Source organism: Eleginops maclovinus, chromosome 16, assembly GCF_036324505.1.
Source record: "Eleginops maclovinus isolate JMC-PN-2008 ecotype Puerto Natales chromosome 16, JC_Emac_rtc_rv5, whole genome shotgun sequence".
Lineage (NCBI taxonomy): Eukaryota > Metazoa > Chordata > Actinopteri > Perciformes > Eleginopidae > Eleginops > Eleginops maclovinus.
Genome location: NC_086364.1, coordinates 4,698,104 through 4,716,512, shown reverse-complemented (window position 1 = coordinate 4,716,512; position 18,409 = coordinate 4,698,104). Strand labels below are relative to the sequence as shown.

The 18,409-nt window shown below is 37.5% G+C and overlaps 1 protein-coding gene across 1 annotated transcript; it reads left to right on the top strand.

Moving 5' to 3' along the window:
• Positions 1-565: 565 nt before the first annotated feature.
• On the top strand, positions 566-17,880 carry mvp (major vault protein). The gene is given in 18 exon segments (XM_063903520.1): positions 566-639; positions 3,475-3,653; positions 4,198-4,393; positions 5,268-5,391; positions 5,721-5,852; positions 6,285-6,379; positions 6,810-7,046; positions 7,665-7,790; positions 9,418-9,630; positions 10,231-10,466; positions 11,147-11,208; positions 11,211-11,343; positions 12,791-12,935; positions 13,224-13,435; positions 14,114-14,230; positions 14,851-14,977; positions 15,362-15,550; positions 16,600-17,880. Coding segments are annotated over 17 exon segments (2,628 nt in total). The 5' UTR covers positions 566-639; positions 3,475-3,489; the 3' UTR covers positions 16,720-17,880.
• The last annotated feature ends 529 nt before the right edge of the window (positions 17,881-18,409 follow it).

The window sequence follows — 18,409 nt, the reverse complement described above, 5'->3', positions numbered from 1 at the left end:
TAAAATTATAATTTATTTAGTAATTGATCTTGTATTTCCATTTCCATGCATTTATTGATGTATTTCCACGTTTAATTTACATGTTTATTTTTGATTTATTCTTCTTTAAATAAAAATTAATTTGACCCATTATTTAATTTATTTAGCTTTATCTTTCCATATATTTGATTAACTCTTGATACTGCCACTTTTCATTTTATTTACTTACCTTTTTTTATTTAGTTCTTCGTATTGATATTTCCACATTTATTTTTTACACTTTTTGTTGCAGAAAAGTTATTAAGTGTATTTATATTTGTATTTACTTTGCACCATTCAATATGAATGCATCAGTGTCACAGGTCCTGTGCATTAACACATCACAGAGTATTCACTTCCCCACGTCATCATCACACACCTAACGTACATGGAACGTGCAGAATCGACGATAACACATGTAATACAAGCTTTGTGTGGAGTGTATGGATCCAGCAGTCAGCCCTCTACAGTGACGCACCTCTGCAGCAGTCAAAGTCTGTAAACCACGTGTCTTTCCCGGTAAGCACACACCCACCAAATTACCCTCAACTGTCTCCATGTTGCCCAGGAAGTCTCTGCAGTCTCTACAGTCTGCACACTGCTGAGAGCGTCAGGGACGAGGTAAGAACACACCCCTCTTTCGCGAGCAGAACTTTGCTTCAAAATCTCCTATTTTAAAATGTCTTTCGTATCGGCAAAGCGTAATGAATGATAGAACATCATTTAAGATGTTTTCTGAAAGAGGAGAAACCTAACTACACATCGTCATGCATGTGATACTAGTAGCAGTTCCACGACCTACACCAATCACGGAAATGAATGTAAAATGTTAAAGGTAACGTCAGGGCGTTGAAGTTATTACCAGGAAGTGCTTGACGCAGTTTCCAAGTTCCCTACATGACTGTGACTGTCTATATGTGTGTGTATAAGGTGTATATGGGAGTGACTGTAGTTAAAATGCATTCCAGGCAGATGTACTCTGTACTGTCCAACTGTCTCTGTACTTATGTAATGCAGACTGTGGCCCCTCCCATCTGAGACATTTTCCATTGTTGTTTGTCTCCATGTCATGTTTCAAACATGACTCAGGCCTCGTTTTTCTACCTAATCTATAATTTAAACCATAATTCATCACACAATTGACAGTTAATCTCAAAATGAAACGTTGGCGAGCAGCCATGCAGAACTTTAATTCAATTATGCTTCTTAATCTATTTATAGACTGTGAGCAATGAACATGTGCAGTACTTACTCATTTTCAAGTGTAGTTTATTTAACTTAATATATGTTATATTATTACTCTATAGTTTGAATATATGTTTCCCTATTGTGTTTTTGATTCATATGATTCTATTATTTGGAGTATTCTGGCACATAGTGTTCCAGAGGGATTAGTTATAACAATAAACGTTACTTGTCAGGCAACTTTCAAACAGTATGTGCTATACACAAAGTATTTCATAGACAAGATATACTTGAAATATGATCAAATTATAAATATTAGAATATGAAGGAAAAAAATGTCAATAAATAGCAATCAAAAAAGATGGACATTTATACTACTTACATATTTAGGAAAACAAAAAAGTGATGCCAAATGTTTTATTATACAACCTAAATACAATAAATGAAGTGATTAAAAAGCATTAAAGGAAAAACAATGCACAGCTTGCATACAATAAAATAAATAAAACCAAAAATCTTCTACTTGTATTCATCTATTACCTATAAAATAAATTGCTTCAGGTTTAAAGTGAGTGTTTCTCTAAGCTGTGTGTGTTCACAGTAATCACATCATTGTGTGCAGCAGGCGTGTCTGTGTAGCAGAGCTTCATGCCTGACGTTTGAATAGAAAACTCATTTTTCATTTCTTCCTTAAGTCTCACAAGGAAGTCTCTGTTCAGGTTTCTACAGTGTAACTTTGAAAACACCCTAATCTCCAGCTCTTTTCTCCAAGTCATGTGAAACTTTGAGCTACTGATTACAGCTGAGTCATGAGAAGTGTTTCAATACAGAGCAGATAAACAGATGTGGTACAGACACCTGAATAACGCTCTTTACAAGGCAAGAAATACAGTAACATTGTACAACTCAAATAAAGCCAAATAAAATTGTAAAATTTAATAGATAAATGGTTATAACATAATACAATATAATTAAACTGTTAAAATAATATACATTAAGTATTGTTAATTGATGTTAATAAAATATAATATAGTGGTTAAATTCAGAGAAAACACTTATTATTGAAATAAAACAACAATGAAATAGAATAAAATGTACAATAAATGAATTAATGTTCTAATTGAATAAAAACAATTAGTAAGTGGAAACATTATAAAGGACAATTCATTATAATTAACAGCAAGGAAAATTAAGACAGATATGAAATAAAATTTAAAAAGTGTGTAAGAATAAAAGTTTCAATTTGATTTAAAAAAAGCAGCAATCTTGATTTAAAAAAGCCGTAGCTGACCACAAACTAATGAGAATAAACTCTACATTTCAAAAAGACATTTCCCTCACAGTTTTGTAATTTTATGGCTATCTGAGTATTGATCCATATGATTGTATGTAAACCCTGATAGTGTCTGCAGTGATCACTTCATCTTCTCAGGGCAGACCCACTGATTTTCTGCTCAATCACACAAAGCCTCTGTGTGCTGACGAACAAAATGACCAACTCACTCTCAGTTCGAAGGTTGTTTCAAATCGAATGGAGAAACTACAAAAGAAAAGATTAATAATATAATAATCAAATAAAACAAAATGGTACAATTCTGTACCAAAAAGTGCCATTTCTTGTATGGAACGTTTTTTTTTTAAAGGTTAACTTAAATGAGTGAGACCTTATTTCTTTGGACAGACAATTAAGAGTTAAACATGCCAATACAATTGTACAACTTAGATGAAATAAAATGATGAATGGAATAACAATAAAATAATATTTAAATACAATAAAACTAGTGTGTTCTAAATGTTTTAATGCATGTTTTAATGGTCTGCAAAGTCTAAAATCCCTGTGTTCCCTCCAGAGGGAGTCCCCCCCCCCCCCAATATGTAACCCTCACTCTTGGCTATCCCCCCAACACATTGTATGTGATAGGTTAAGGGGCGGGATGTCTCTAAGCATTTGACCAATCACAACAGAGCCGGCCAGCGAACCAATCAGAGCAGAATGGGCTCTGGTTTCAGACAGAGGGTGAAAAGAGGTGCTGCAGCACAGGCAGTATGAGAAAAATGAAGAGCTTTTTGAACATTAAAGCACGGAGACATGTCACAGTAGAGACACTTATATGATCCTGAAAATGAGCAGAATAGGGCCCCTTGAAATACCAAAATATATTTAATTCAACATTTAAAATAAGTGAGATCATAATGTATCAAGAGCAGCTGAACCTCGTGTTGAAAGTGTTCCCTTTAACATCATTATTATTACTCCTCTCCTCTTTGCAGCATCTAGTTGGGATCATGTCTAAGAAGGGAGGAAACCAAAGGCCAGACATGGAGGGTTCGGTGGAGGCGTCCATCATCCGCATCCCACCCCATCACTACATCCACGTGCTGGACCAGAACACCAACATCGCCCGCATGGAGATCGGACCGCTCACCTACATCCGCCAGGACAACGAGAGGTCAGAGGAACTTACTGTCCCCAAAATGCAGCAAATAAAACAGAAACAGAGTTAAAATCCTTATTATCATTTACAAACAGGAAACAATGGTGTCGTTATAATAATCACAGAAATAATAATAATAAGAGGAATCCAAATAACAACACTTACACTGATATAACTGAATACAACTTATATTATTAATTATACTACAAAAATTACAAGTAAGGATAATTATACAATAATAATTCTCACACAAATAAACTACTACCATTCAAAATACTTATACCACTAATACTGTACTACTACTACTTTAATAATAATAACAATTATAGTAATACTTATAATACTAACAATACAGATTTTAATAATGGTTTTAACAACAATAGAATAAAAACTGAATCCAATGACATTAAATAACAACACAAGAACATGAAAGAATAATAAAATATATGATAAGCTTGTAAAATAGGAAATGTTATTCAAAGTTAATGCTACATTAGGTGTACTGGCAGCAGTGTCCCTGCTGGTTGTGATGTGTAGTAACCGTGCGTCTCTGTGGCAGGGTGCTGTTCACGCCGGTGCGGATGGTGATGGTGCCGCCGCGTCATTACTGCGTGGTACTCAACCCTGTTGCCCGCGACGATGAAAAGCAGGTGCTCTTCGACCAATCAGGGCAGGCCAAGCTTCGCCACGCCGACCTGGAGATCCGCCTCACCCAGGACCCCTTCCCCCTGTACCCGGGGGAGGAGGTGCAGCAGGTTAGATACTTTACCCTATAAATCAAAAATTACAAATGTTATTATGACTTTCAGTATTCATCAGAAAACACAATTGATATTTAAAGAGGGACTTACTGGGACATTTCATTTAACAAATATAACACATTTCATATTTATCTATATTTATATATATTTTTTAAATATATATAAATATATATATATATATATTTTAAAAAAATATATATATATATATATTTTTATATATATATATATATTTATATATATTTTTTAAATATACAACACATTTGACATGTTTCTTATATGATATATTTAATCATTGAAATCTTTAAATATGTTAAATATCGAACCATTTTAGATTATTTTGCATTTACAACTAATACATATTTGATGTGTTTAACATTTTAAATATTTTACACGTTTAACATGATAAACATATTTTATATATTTAAGGTATTTGATGTATTATATTCAAATGTTTAACATTTTTAAAATATGATATATTTGTAAGAATATTTAAGATGTCTAAGAAAATGAACATATTATAAATATTGGACATATATAACATATTTGGCCTGTTTAGAAAAAAAAATGTTTTCCCATGTTTCAAATACTACACGTATTTTACATGAGGTACTGAACATATTGAAAGTATTTTCCATATCCAACATAGAACCCATTTCTGACTAACATTGTTGAGGTGTTTGATATGTACAGTTAATTATATATATACGAATTGTGTGTGTGTGTGTGTGTGTGTGTGTGTGTGTGTGTGTGTGTGTGTGTGTGTGTGTGTGTGTGTGTGTGTGTGTGTGTGTGTGTGTGTGTGTGTGTGTGTGTGTGTGTGTGTGTGTGTGTGTGTGTGTGTGTGTGTGTGTGTGTGTGTGTGTTTCAGGACGTGACCCCGCTGCAGATCGTGTTCCCGGACACGGCGCTGCGTCTGCAGGCTCTGCTCGACTTCGAGGAGGAGCGCGGACAGAAGAGAGTGGCCGGAGACGAGTGGCTGTTTGAAGGACCAGGTGTGTGTTCTCTAAACACTCATTAAACATTAAATACATAAACCTAATAATACTTCAAAATAATGAAATATTCTGTTCAGTGTCGCTGACGTGAGTTATAATATTTTTAGTATTTAGTTTCTTCTCATACGACAGTGTTTTCCCCAAATAAGTTATTTTATATATTTTAGAGCAAAGAAAGTGTGAAAACTGAAATATTCTGTTATTTGTTTGAAATATATATATTTCAAAACCAGTTTTGTAATTTCAAATTTTTTTCAGCTTGTCTTAGTTTTATGAAATCCAACTGAATATTTCTGTAATGATGTGTGTGTTTGTGTATGTGTCAGGGACGTACATTCCCAGGAAGGAGGTGGCCATGTTGGAGACCATCAAGGCGACGGTGATCCGGGAGAACCAGGCCATCAGACTGAGGGCCCGCAAGGAGGGCACTGACCGTGGGGGGGTCCGCAGGGTCACAGGTGACTCAGACACAACATCCTATACCATGCATAAAAATACAATAATCTCAAAAAGAGAATAAATGCTATATGCTAGAGCCTGCAATCCTGGTTGATTATATTTCACATCATTAATCCAAATCTGAAAAGTAACTTAAGGTATTAAATAAGTGTACTGGAGTAAAGGAATACCATTTACCTCTGAATTGTAGTGGAGTAAAGGACAAAGTAGCACAACATTTGAATCCTCAAGTAAAGTACCCTCAAAATTTGACTGAAGTACAGCACTTGAGTAAATGTACTTAGTTACTTTACACAACTGGTTGCTGTGGTGATGTTGCATCCCACCCTCACAAACATAAACATAGTTTTCATAAAACTGGTTTTATATTTTAGATGTGTTTAAACTCATGTCAATGCATGATATATGTTATATAATAAACTGTGTTTCAGGTGAGGAGTGGCTGGTCAGTAAGGTGGGGGCATACCTGCCGGGAGCCAACGAGGAAGTCCTCGACATCGTCAACGCTTTCATCCTGACAGACAAGGTGAAATCAAAGTCTGCCGCTCTCACATTCACACTGACTAAATGTGTTTGATACAAAAAAAAGCAAAGAACCAAAACGTACTCAATCTCCAAAAATGACATATTATAGAATTATATATTTTAACTATTGATGCATTGTTTACTTATCACTGTAATGTTGCAGCTGATACTGGAGGAAATTAAACTATAAAATAGGATTTACAGACATAAATAGACAGAAATCTCAGAAAAATCTATTTGAAACCAGGCGTGTTTGATTTTGAATTAAGATGTTGGTGATTTTAAAATCAGGTGTTTAATTTTGAAATCAGATATTTGTGATTTTCGAATCAGTCTTTTACATTTTTTTTTAAAATCAGGTGTTTGTGAAAATGAAATCAGGTGTTTGAGGACTCACCTGTGATAACGCTTCCCCGGTGGTGTGTCCTCAGAAAGCGCTCCATGTGCGCGCCCTGCGACCCTTTAAGGACGCGGGGGGGCGGGACCGGCGTACGGGGGAGGAGTGGCTGGTGACCATGGCCGACAGGGAGGCCCACATCCCGTCCGTGGCGGAGGAGGTGGTGGGGGTGGTGGACGTGACCACCCTGAGCAGCAGGCATTACTGTGTCATCCTGGACCCCGTCGGCCATGACGGGAAACCCCAGCTGGGGCAGAAGAAAGTGGTGAAGGTGAGGAGGAACTATGCAGGAACAAGAATACAAACTATTTATGCATCATTTAGATTATTATCATTGTGTTACTACTAATTTCATAAACACTGTGGGTGTACACACGAATACAGACATTTCCAAAATGAAATGTTCATTTTCTTTTTTTTTTGGATAATATAATTAAAAAATTAACAAAATAATATATTGCATAGGTCTTTTGTTTTATGGACATTATAATAATTATATTGAGCCCTTTTTTATTATTAATGATTTATTATTATGTATTTATTTAATTTTAATATTTAACATAAAAGCTCATACATTCTAGTAATACTAAAAAAGTATTAAAATAATCATTTGTGAAGTTGATTAAGTACTCAGGGTTTTTATGTTGTCTTCCAAATTATAAAAACTCTATCCCAGATCATGACAAGTGGGACAAAAATAATCAGTGTTCAAAAAACAAATATATAGAAAAAGGTTAGTTTGCAACACTATTCTGTAATAATCCCATGGGGGTGATGCTAGCTTCAGGGTCGGAATACAAAACATGTCATTTCTACAAATCTCTGTTCGTTGGTCGTTTGCTGTCCATCTATTTATAAAAACAAAAATGTCTTTCTTCCTCTCCATCAGGGTGAGCGCTCATTCTTCCTGCAGCCGGGAGAGCAACTTGAACAGGGCATCCAGGACGTGTATGTGCTGTCGGAGCAGGAAGGGCTGGTGCTGAGAGCAGTGGAGGCGTTCAATGACACCCAGGAGGTGAGCGCACATATCACTCTTATCCAGAAGTAGTACTGCAGTGTATAAATATTTGATTACAAGTAATAGTCCTGCATTCAGAATGTTACTTCAGGAATAGTGTTTGAACAATGTTCTTAAAGTAGCAAAGTAAAAATACTCTTAATGTAGTATGGCCAATTTCATAATAGTGTATATTGTTTATTATTGTATAATAATTACTGCTGCATTGATGTGCTTTCACTTTAATATAGCAAGGGGTAAAAGTTTAGCTAATTTACACAATTTTATCATATTAGTTGATAATCTTGATCACCTAACCCCGTGTTTAAAGTGTCAGTAGTTTCTTCGAGGGAGTGCAGAGGAATGTAGGGAGGGGAATCCGAGGGTTTGTGAAGCTTGTCTTGTGCAACCGGTTGATTTCAGAGAAGCGATAAGAAAAACAAACAAGGTATGTCTGGATTAGAGACTTACTGCAGATCTTTTCAGCCTGCTGAAGGGTCAGAGGTGTGTCTCTGCCTGCTGTGGTGGAAGGTTTAAAGTATTTTGCAGCATGCCTACCATCACTGATTGGTGTATCAGGGGTGTGTGAAGAAACACCAGGATCAGGTTTATTGCTGAGCAGGTTTACACATACAAGATATTTGCTTTGGCCTAAAATGCTGCATAAGCACAGTGAAAGGAAGGGAAGAGGGATGCAGAGCTGACTCATTACTGTCGGCTAACCCTGAAGTTAGCATCTCCATGGTGCCCTCCACAGAAAGCTAATAGGGTTTATGATACTTACACATGTTGTTCAGCAGGGTAAACTCCACATAACACCACTTTTTAAAGATTTTTTAAGCGTAAATGCAAAATCTTGAAGTAAAAAAGCTAACTAGCTAAAAGCTAATAGGCTATAAAGGAACTACGGCAGCTCTGCTAAGCTAAAGGCAGCTAATGTTTGGATAATAATGTTTAGCAGTCTCATTTAGACATTTCTTGTCACCTTTTTTAAGATACTTCATATGCCAACCTGTGAGGTATTTACTGATGCATTTTATATGATATTTCCAAAACATTAACCCTTTGCAAGTATGTTTTAATTTCTTCAAAGTTACGTTTTTGTAGCCAAAAAATGTGTAGCCTAACATTTGAGTACTTTTGTACTTTTACTTGAGTAACCTTTTTATTGAAGGACTTTTACTTGTAACAGAGTATTCCTACAATCTGGTACTTCTACTTTTACTAACGTACAAGATCTGAGTACTTCTACTTTTACTAACGTACAAGATCTGAGTACCTCTACTTTTACTAACGTACAAGATCTGAGTACTTCTTCTTTTACTAATGTACAAGATCGGAGTGCTTCCCACCTCTGCCTGTACTGCACCATCTTCCCCTCCTAACCTTTATACCCCCACTCTCTTCTTCTCTCTTCTCTTTCTTTCTTTTAAATCAAACCCTGCCATTTCACGTTCTCCCCCCTTTACGTTTTCCTCCGCCTTTCGAAATGTTTTCCACTTTGGTTTTCTCTCAGTGCCCCTGTCCCGTCTCTTCCACTCCTCCTCATCCTCCGTCTCCTCCGACTCCCCCACCGCTCCAATGCATCGCCACTTTAACCCTTCTCTCCCTCCTCCACCTCTCTCTCCCCCGTTCTCTCTGCCAGCACGATGAGGAAGAAGAGGAAGAGGAGGAGCAGGAAGAGAGGGCAAAGCGCTCGCGGAGGAGCGCTGTCCTCCGCCGCCCCGGGGACCGCTGGATGCTGCGGGGCCCCATCGAGTATGTCCCCTCTGCCACGGTGGAGGTGATGGTGAGACGACAGGCCATCCCACTGGATGAGAACGAGGGCATCTACGTGAGGGACATCAAGAGCGGAAAGGTACGAGTCTTTAAAGGAGCAGACCGAGTCACAAGTGAGAAGAAAATATAAGATAAATCTTTATTAAACCCTGTCTGGTAATTCAGGTGTCAGAGCAGCTTTAAGAATATAAAACAGGGTAGTAAGAATATTGTGAATAAAAATAACAACAATAGGATAAGGTGACTATTATGATTTTACCTATTACGTAGTTATGAATAAATTAATTATAGCCCATTACATTTCAAAATTCACACTTGAAATGATGAACGCACTTGATGGACGTGATGGAAAACATACAGTGGTGTGTCACTTTTATTCCAGATTTCCTTAAACTTCTTTTTAACAGAAAGAGGAAGGTCTTGTTTTGATAATGATTAGTTTACATATGAAACCATGCCATCTTAACTGAAATAAAATCAGGTGTGAATTGAAATCAAACACTTCTAAGATATTCAGTCAATGCTGATCTATGAGAGGGAACCAAAAAGTGAGTCTTTCACAAAGTTTCATGTGAATCGGATCCCAATTTCTTTTGTATTCCTACAGACAGATATCAACTAATGAAACATCACCTGCTAAATTTCCTGATAAGTTTCCGTGTGTCTTGCTGCCTCTCAGGTGCGTGCAGTGATTGGTCAGACCTACATGCTGACTCAGGATGAGGAGCTATGGCAGAAGGAGCTTCCTGCCAACGTGGAGGCTCTTCTGGCGTCTCCTCTGGACCCGGTGGCCGACCGCTCGGACCGCAGCAAGACAGGAGCAAGCCGGCCCCGGGACAAAACCCGGGTGGTGTCCTTTAGGGTGCCCCACAATGCCGCCGTGCAGGTCTACGACTACAGAGAGAAGAAGGCCAGGTGGGACTTCCTCTGCTGTTGAAGTACAAGAGCAAACACCCTCTTCTGAGTGGGGAAAGAAATTTCCCTGTAAGGGATCAATAAAGCATATCTTCTTCTTCTCTTGAGAAATTATGATTTTAAGTTTTTTTACTTCTCTAGTAAATTTAACGCTTTATCGTCTGAAAAGATTTGAGGTTTTTGTTATTTACAACTTAAATCTCAGAGAATACCATTTTTTTCTTGGAAATTTCAAGAATATTTAACTTTTGATTACTTTATTCCTTAACAGTCTTAAATCCTCTGTAGTTGTGAATTAACACTTTAATCTCAGAGAATATTCAAGGTTTTTCCCGTAATTATGTTCATGTTTTTTGGGTACATTTTTGGCTTTTTGGGTTAATGTTTTGCTTTTATCTTGGAGAAAATCCTTTTTTCCTGAATCTATGTAAAAAGAAGAACTGACAGAAATGACTTAATATTAGTTTCTGTGCAAAGAAGTTAAGAAGCAGAAAATCCCACACATTTCAGTCGAAATCTTGAATTAAAACTAGGATGTGCAATACTCATAAACTATGCTCTATTAGAAATATGCTCAATCCATATTCTAGGATTTTTTTTTTATTCCACTGCCATCCCAAAACCCTAATGTCCTCCCTAAGTAATGTGATGAACTGATGTGGTGTTGGTGCTGTGTTCAGGGTGCTGTTCGGACCAGATATGGTGATGTTGGGACCCGATGAGCAGTTCACGGTGCTGTCGCTGTCGGGGACAAACCAAAGAGGCCCAACGTCATCAAGGCCATCTGCCTGCTGCTGGGGCCAGACTTCTTCACCGACATCATCACCATCGAGACGGCCGACCACGCCCGCCTGCAGCTGCAGCTCTCCTACAACTGGTAACCGCAACAGATCTGAATAGTTCTGCACTAATACAGAGGTGCGGAGATAACATGTTTTTGAATGGAGCATCTCTCCGGTTCCAGCCACAAAAAAACAGCATTTTTCCATTGGTTTCATTTTTGCAGGAAATAAGATATGTGGAAAACCAACGTTTGATACTAACTTTTATTGATTTGATATGATTTTTTCAGCAGCCTAATCTCCAAATATTCACACCACTTTTGATTTTTGAAGCATACATTTAATCTCGAGAGGCAAAAACCTACTTTTATCCTATAAAGCACCTACAGCACGGTCACATGACTTCATGTCACCACTGCTAAGCTAAAGGCGGCTAAGTTATTGGAGAATATTTCAGTTTTCTCTCATTCATTTACCACTTAAATATTATAGAATATGATATTTTTTTCAAATGTTTGTGTCTTTTAATATCGAAACATCCGTGTGTTTAGAAGATATTATAGGGTTTTTTTTCTCATTCAGTAGTTGAGTTTTTTCTCGTACAATTATAACTTAAAGGTCCCATATTATGCCTTTTGGGGTTTTCCCTTTCCTTTAGTGTGTTATTTATGTTTGTGTGCATGTAATAGGTGTGCAAAAGCTAAAATTCCAAAGTCCAGGCCAGAGGGAGATTCTCTCCCATATCCCTCCCCCTTGCCTGAAACGCCTCGATTGGATTCCTTTCTTTACTTCCTGGTTCAGTTCCACATCACACTGACCTCACCGTGATACGGAACTGAATTCTAGCCAATAGCAGTGCGAGCCACTCCGTAAAGCCGACCCAAGCAGAGGAGCCATGGCGAGGAGAAGCTGCCACTTTCGCTGCAAACCAAAACTTTCTTTGTTTGCCATACCTAAGGAAGAAGATGTGAAGAACAAATGGCTTGCACTGTCACTTTGTGTCACTTTGAAATGATTACTGATAATCCATCATTATTTATTAGTAATAAACTGGTACGGCACAACAAGCGATGCCATTTTTTCCGTTTTTTTCAGGGGTGGAACATTTGACAAATCTCTAAGCGGTTGACCAATCACAGCAAAGTGCGCTTTTGCAAAGGTGGGGGCATGGGCTCTTCAGAGTGTTTTCAGAGTGAAAAGTGGTCTTTTATGCACAGGCAGTGTGAGGAAAATAAAGCGCTTTTTCATCATTGAAGCATGTAAACATGTCATAGTGGAGCAACAAATACATGTATGAACCTGAAAAGTAGCATAATAGGGGATCTTTAAATTGCAGAGAATATCCAACTTTTTTATTTGCATTTTAAACTTTCATCTCAAAATATCCAAGTGTTTTCCTCATAAATCATGAACATGCTTGGTTTTCTTGTGAATCAATCATTTCATTCTCAGAATATCAAAACATAATATGTAATCTCCTGGAATGATTAAGGTTTTTGTTTGATCAGTATATTAAATTCTCTCCTGTCTGTCCCTCTTCAGGAACTTTGATGTGAAGCCTCCGGTGAGCCTTGAGGATGCAGCCGCTCTGTTTTCTGTCCCTGATTTTGTCGGAGATTCCTGCAAAGCCATCGCCTCCCGCGTCAGAGGAGCCGTCGCCTCCGTGCAGTTCGACGATTTCCACAAGGTTCCTACTTCACCAGCTTAAATAAAAACGATTTCCAATATTCTTATGTCAACATACTAGCCTAACATTACTAATGTTAAAGATACAAAATAAAATATTTGTATTAACTCTTCATATATTTTTATTCAAAAATATTCATTTGTAAAGTTCCTCAAGTTGTCTGACATGAAATCTAAAAACTAACCCAAATGTTTATTGAAGTACAGTGTTTGATTCTACTTTAACTATTTGAATTCATAGATCTTTTTAATCTTCGTCTTCAATCTAAACTCTTAATCTTGTCTGCAGAACTCCAACCGGATCATCTGCTCAGCTGTGTTTGGTTTCAATGAGAAGATGGCGGTGCGCTCCACCCTCCACTTCCCGCAGAACAAGCTGATGATCAGCAGCGTGGACATCCAGTCCGTGGAGCCGGTGGACCAGAGGACCCGCGACGCGCTGCAGAAGAGCGTCCAGCTCGCCATCGAGATCACCACCAACTCCCAGGAGGCCGCCGCACGGTCAGCCAGCTCCTGACATCGATCATTTTAAATTTAAAAATAAATAAAAGCAAAAATAAATTATTTTAAATAGTGGTCAACTAATGTTTATATTTTTTATATTATTTTTAGAACATTTAATGTACGGTATTTTATTTATATATAAATATATATTTATTTAACAGCTTCTCTTCCCGTTTGTTTTGAGATGGCTCTAGTGTTCAGAGAAGTGTGCTTTACTGTAAGATTAGATGCCATAACTGTGCTTAATTTGAAAATATGTTCATCATTTTATTTATTTTTAATGAAAGTATTTAAACCATTTTTTTTCTTTTCTAACTGGCAAAAATTGGACATAGTAAAGCGAAATAATCTCTTGCTCTTGTTTGTTACATCTATATATTGCAGTAAATGAAATATATAAAAATGCCTTTAAAGCAGTGTTTGACCATGAAACCCCAGTCAGATAAACTAATTAATTAAAACAAAACATTTCTGTATTACGAGTTTTCTGAAATGTTTTGTTTAAATATCCAAATAATGTATTATGTAATGATAACTTTTGGTGAGTTTAGTAATCTACACAAACAAATACACAGAGTTGGTCAAATAAACTCCTTAGATGTGTATTTTAGACTTTTTTTCCTTTGGTATGACATATTAACGTGTGTGTGTGTGTGTGTGTGTGTGTGTGTGTAGCCATGAGGCGGAGCGGCTTGAGCAAGAGGCACGCGGTAAACTGGAGAGGCAGAGGATCACCGATCAGGCCCAGGCAGAGAGAGCCAGGAAGGAGCTGCTGGAGCTGGAGGCCCTCAGGTATACTTATTATGACATGGAAAGTACAAGCAAATTAGAAAGGTTGTATTGAGCAGTGAAGAGAAAACATATTTTTGAAGTCCAGCCCTGAAGTTAGCATCTTCCTGGTTCCCTCCAAAAAAAAAGCAATAAGCATTTTTCCTTTGGAATATTTCAGAAAATACTCTTGGAAACCCACTTTTAATAAACACGTTTTGTTCAGCAGGATAATCTTCCCATTTTAACACTAATTGTTCTCAAGAGTAAACTATAAAGGAAATACAGAAAGGTCGCATCACCACTGTTAAGCTAAAGGCTAATGTTCGGCGTGATGACTTTTAGTAATCTCTTTTAGCTAGTGTTAGCTACTGCCGTTTTCAAGAAGCAAACAAGCTTCAGAAATGTATGTGTGCTTCTAAATGACATGTTACTACAGTAAGAGTACAATGTTGTTTTTATATCTCCTTAGACATTTATTTAGGCTTAACCTGGGTTATTCTTTTGTTTATTTTATAAAGCACTCTAAGCTGGATGATACCAAGTATACAAATACAGTTTTTTGTTGGTCCTGTAATGTAGTATTTATACAGTGCAGTAAAGTACTCAGATTACTTGTTGTTAACCCTGTGGTTGTGTTTCAGTGCTGCAGTGGAGAGCACTGGCGCTGCGAAGGCGGAGGCTCAGTCCCGGGCGGAAGCGGCTCGCATTCATGGCGAGGCAGCCGTCAACGAGGCCAAACTGAAGGCGGAGGCTCAGACCATCGAGGCGGTGCGTACCCACTCCCTGTTTCCCCGTTCACAATGAAACTCATCACAGTGGAGGAAGAAGTACTGGGATGTTTTACCACAGTAGTAATATAATACTGTTGAAATACTCTTTACTTTATTTAGTAACAGTGTTCTTTGTGGCGTCCACATAAAGGCAAGACATTAAAGCATCAAGTTCTGGGGGGGGGGGGCATAGTTTATGGGAGCTGTACGCAATGTAGGGTAGTTCCAAATATCATTAATAGTATTTTTTCATTTTTTATTTTAACATTTTATTTACGGCGCCCCCCATGGACGGATGCGCCCTTAGCATTCGCCTATATTGCCTATGCCTATTATAGAGAGAAACTTGTGTGTGTGCGTGTGCGTGTGCGTGTGCATGCAGGAAGCGGAGCTTCAGCGACTGGCGCATGCCCGTGAGCAGGAGCTGAGCTACAAGAAGCAAATGGATACTCTGGAGGTGGATAAGCAGAAGAGTCTGGCTAACATCGAGAGCGAGCGCTTCAGTCAGCTGGTGCAGAGTCTGGGCAGCGACACGCTCAAGGAGATGGCCAGAGCCGGTCCGGAGCTGCAGGTACTACTACTACTACTACTACTACTACTTCGACTGCTACTACTACTACTACTACTACTACTACTTCGACTACTACTACTACTACTGCTGCTACTACTGCTAATACTACTACTACTACTACTACTACTACTTCGACTGCTACTACTACTACTACTACTACTACTACTACTTCGACTGCTACTACTACTACTACTACTACTACTTCGACTACTACTACTACTACTGCTGCTACTACTGCTAATACTACTACTACTACTACTACTGCTTATACTACTACTATATCAGAATTCCTTTATTTGCCCCGCGACGAGGACATTTACATTATTACAACAGCAGAAGTATAGTGCAAAAAATGTAAAGAGAATAGAACCAACTATTTAAGAAAAATAACAAAGAAGGCACACAACATTAATAATAAAAAAGTTGCAGAATATTTATAATAAAAACAAATAAAAAAAGAGAACAGAGGTACCTGGTACTGTTAATAGATTGTAAATAAAGTACTATTTTATTGAGCTGTACTTTAATCCATTGTATAATTGTTTGTGTGATAGAGATTATGCAATGTTTTTAGTTTTTGTTGATTGTTAGCTACCTGCCTACTGCAGATGAAATATAGTTATTAGCTCAAATCTGGCATAAATCACCTCTTGTCTTTTCTGAGTTTAATGTATTTGTACGCATGGTCCTTGTTCAAATAAATACATGAAAAACACTCGTTAAACTCAGAGCTGAGGCTATTCGCTTAACAAGAAGTTCTCCGTGGTTCCAGCTCTCTATGTGCATAGATTTTAAGGTTTTGTTCTTCTTCTACGGTGGTAGATCTGTTGTTTTTTGGACATTAGTCAATGTCTTCTACATTTGAAGACATGAGCTTTGACAATGGGTTTCCAACATTTCACACACCTAGTATTCACTGAGATATGAAGCAGAGGAAAGCATCACATTATTTTCTCCTGAGCTTCTGCGACATTTGTAATTGTGGTCCCCATGTTTCTTTTCACCACTCTTTTTTGAAATGCTGGAATTGTCTGTTTGTCGTCCTCCAGGTGAAGATGCTGCAGGCTCTCGGTCTGAAATCCACCCTCATCACCGACGGCTCGTCTCCCATCAACCTCTTCACCACCGCCAACGGCCTGCTGGGGGCACTGCCAGGGACAGGCCAGTGAGGAGCAAGAAGAAGAACAAGGGAGCGGTGACAGATTGTCCAAAAGTAAACCTCAACAGATGCTCACCTTTCTGACACTTTTCTTCCGACTTTAAAGCAGTATAACGTGCCCGTTTGATTTAAAGATGCACTACATGGGTTTGATAAAGCTTTCCAATGTCTCCTCTAAACCTGTACCTTACTGTAAGTGTCCTCTGTAAGAAAACCAGGCGGTGCATCTTTAAAGTCAACCTTTCTATGCAGAGATTTGCGCAAACTCTGGAGTTTCCCCTAGAGATCATAATAAAAGTCTGCAATGTCCAGAATTCAAGTAACAATTCCACTGCAAACTTCCCATATTCAGACACATCACCCGTCATTTATCAAAACATTTTTATTTCTCAAAAAACATGTCAATATTCAACTTTTCGAAATTCAAAACATTTTTGTGATCGAGATATTGATGAAAATAAATATATCAGGCTTTTAGTCAAATGTGTGTTTAACCTTGTTTATCGTCCATAAAGCAAGAACAGAAATAAACGTAAATGATCTGTCAAGCACTAGAATATTTACATTATATAATATTATGTGTATTACTTTAAAGATAACAAAACTTTGTCTGTAAAATATCACGGTTATTGTCCAGAGCAAATCATGGCATCATGTCTTTTTCAAGCAGTCATTTTACCATCATCCATTAGATTGCAGGAACCCAAAAATCTCTCCTACCATGACTTTACAAGCTATTAACAATTTATTCCCATGTTTTTATATTCGTCTTTCTACTGACATTTAAGATCGTCCTGTGCTGTGATGAGTGAGTCTCAATCTAAATATCCCACCGCACGACTTAATCCGTCTCTTTCAAGGTTACTTTTGCCTTCCATAGCTCTAGTGAAATAAAATCAGAGGATCACTTTTGGACAGAAACCAGCATGACCTCATGTTGGGTGAAAGGTGTGCTGCGAATGAAAAAGAATTGTGCCTACAAGAAACTGACCGCTAAATATTCCTGCTCTGCACCTTATAAAAAAAAAAGTGAATTGCTGAAGTTTACATACTCCATATATTAAACTGATAAAGGGTAGCCGGCTATGAAATAAGAATAAGACAGTGTGACTGTCTATGTGTTTTCTGCCTTACAAAGTGAAGTTGTTGCTACAATAAAATGCTGCTGCCACTTCTGCTTTATCTCTGCTCTTCATTTACATCAAGCCCTGACTAAAACTTTGAGATGTCACTAACTCATGTTTCTGTGAGATTCAAGACGTTTAAATCTGACTTTCTTTGAACAGCGCTACTGTGTACAATATTTATTTAATAATACTTTATGAGATACACAATATTGGCAAGTGGAAAACAATATGGCTGAGATATGAATACATAGGAACAATAATGATCGGCGCCTTGCATATTGTACTTTACATACAGTGTGTTCTGTATGTAAAAAATCTAAATTCAAATATGTGAGAACATGCTTAAACACTACAACGTTTTTTTAAGAAATACATTTGAAAGTAAGGTGTTTGTACGTGCAGTGTGTATTTTGTGTGTTCAGTATGCATACTGTGTCTTGTATGTTATGTGTTCTGTACAGTGTATATTGTGTTTGTACTTATGTATATACGGACAAACATAAGTAAAGGTTACCCAATGAAAAGTATTAATTGCAGTTAAAATAGAATTACTTAATCAGTAGTGTAAAGTAA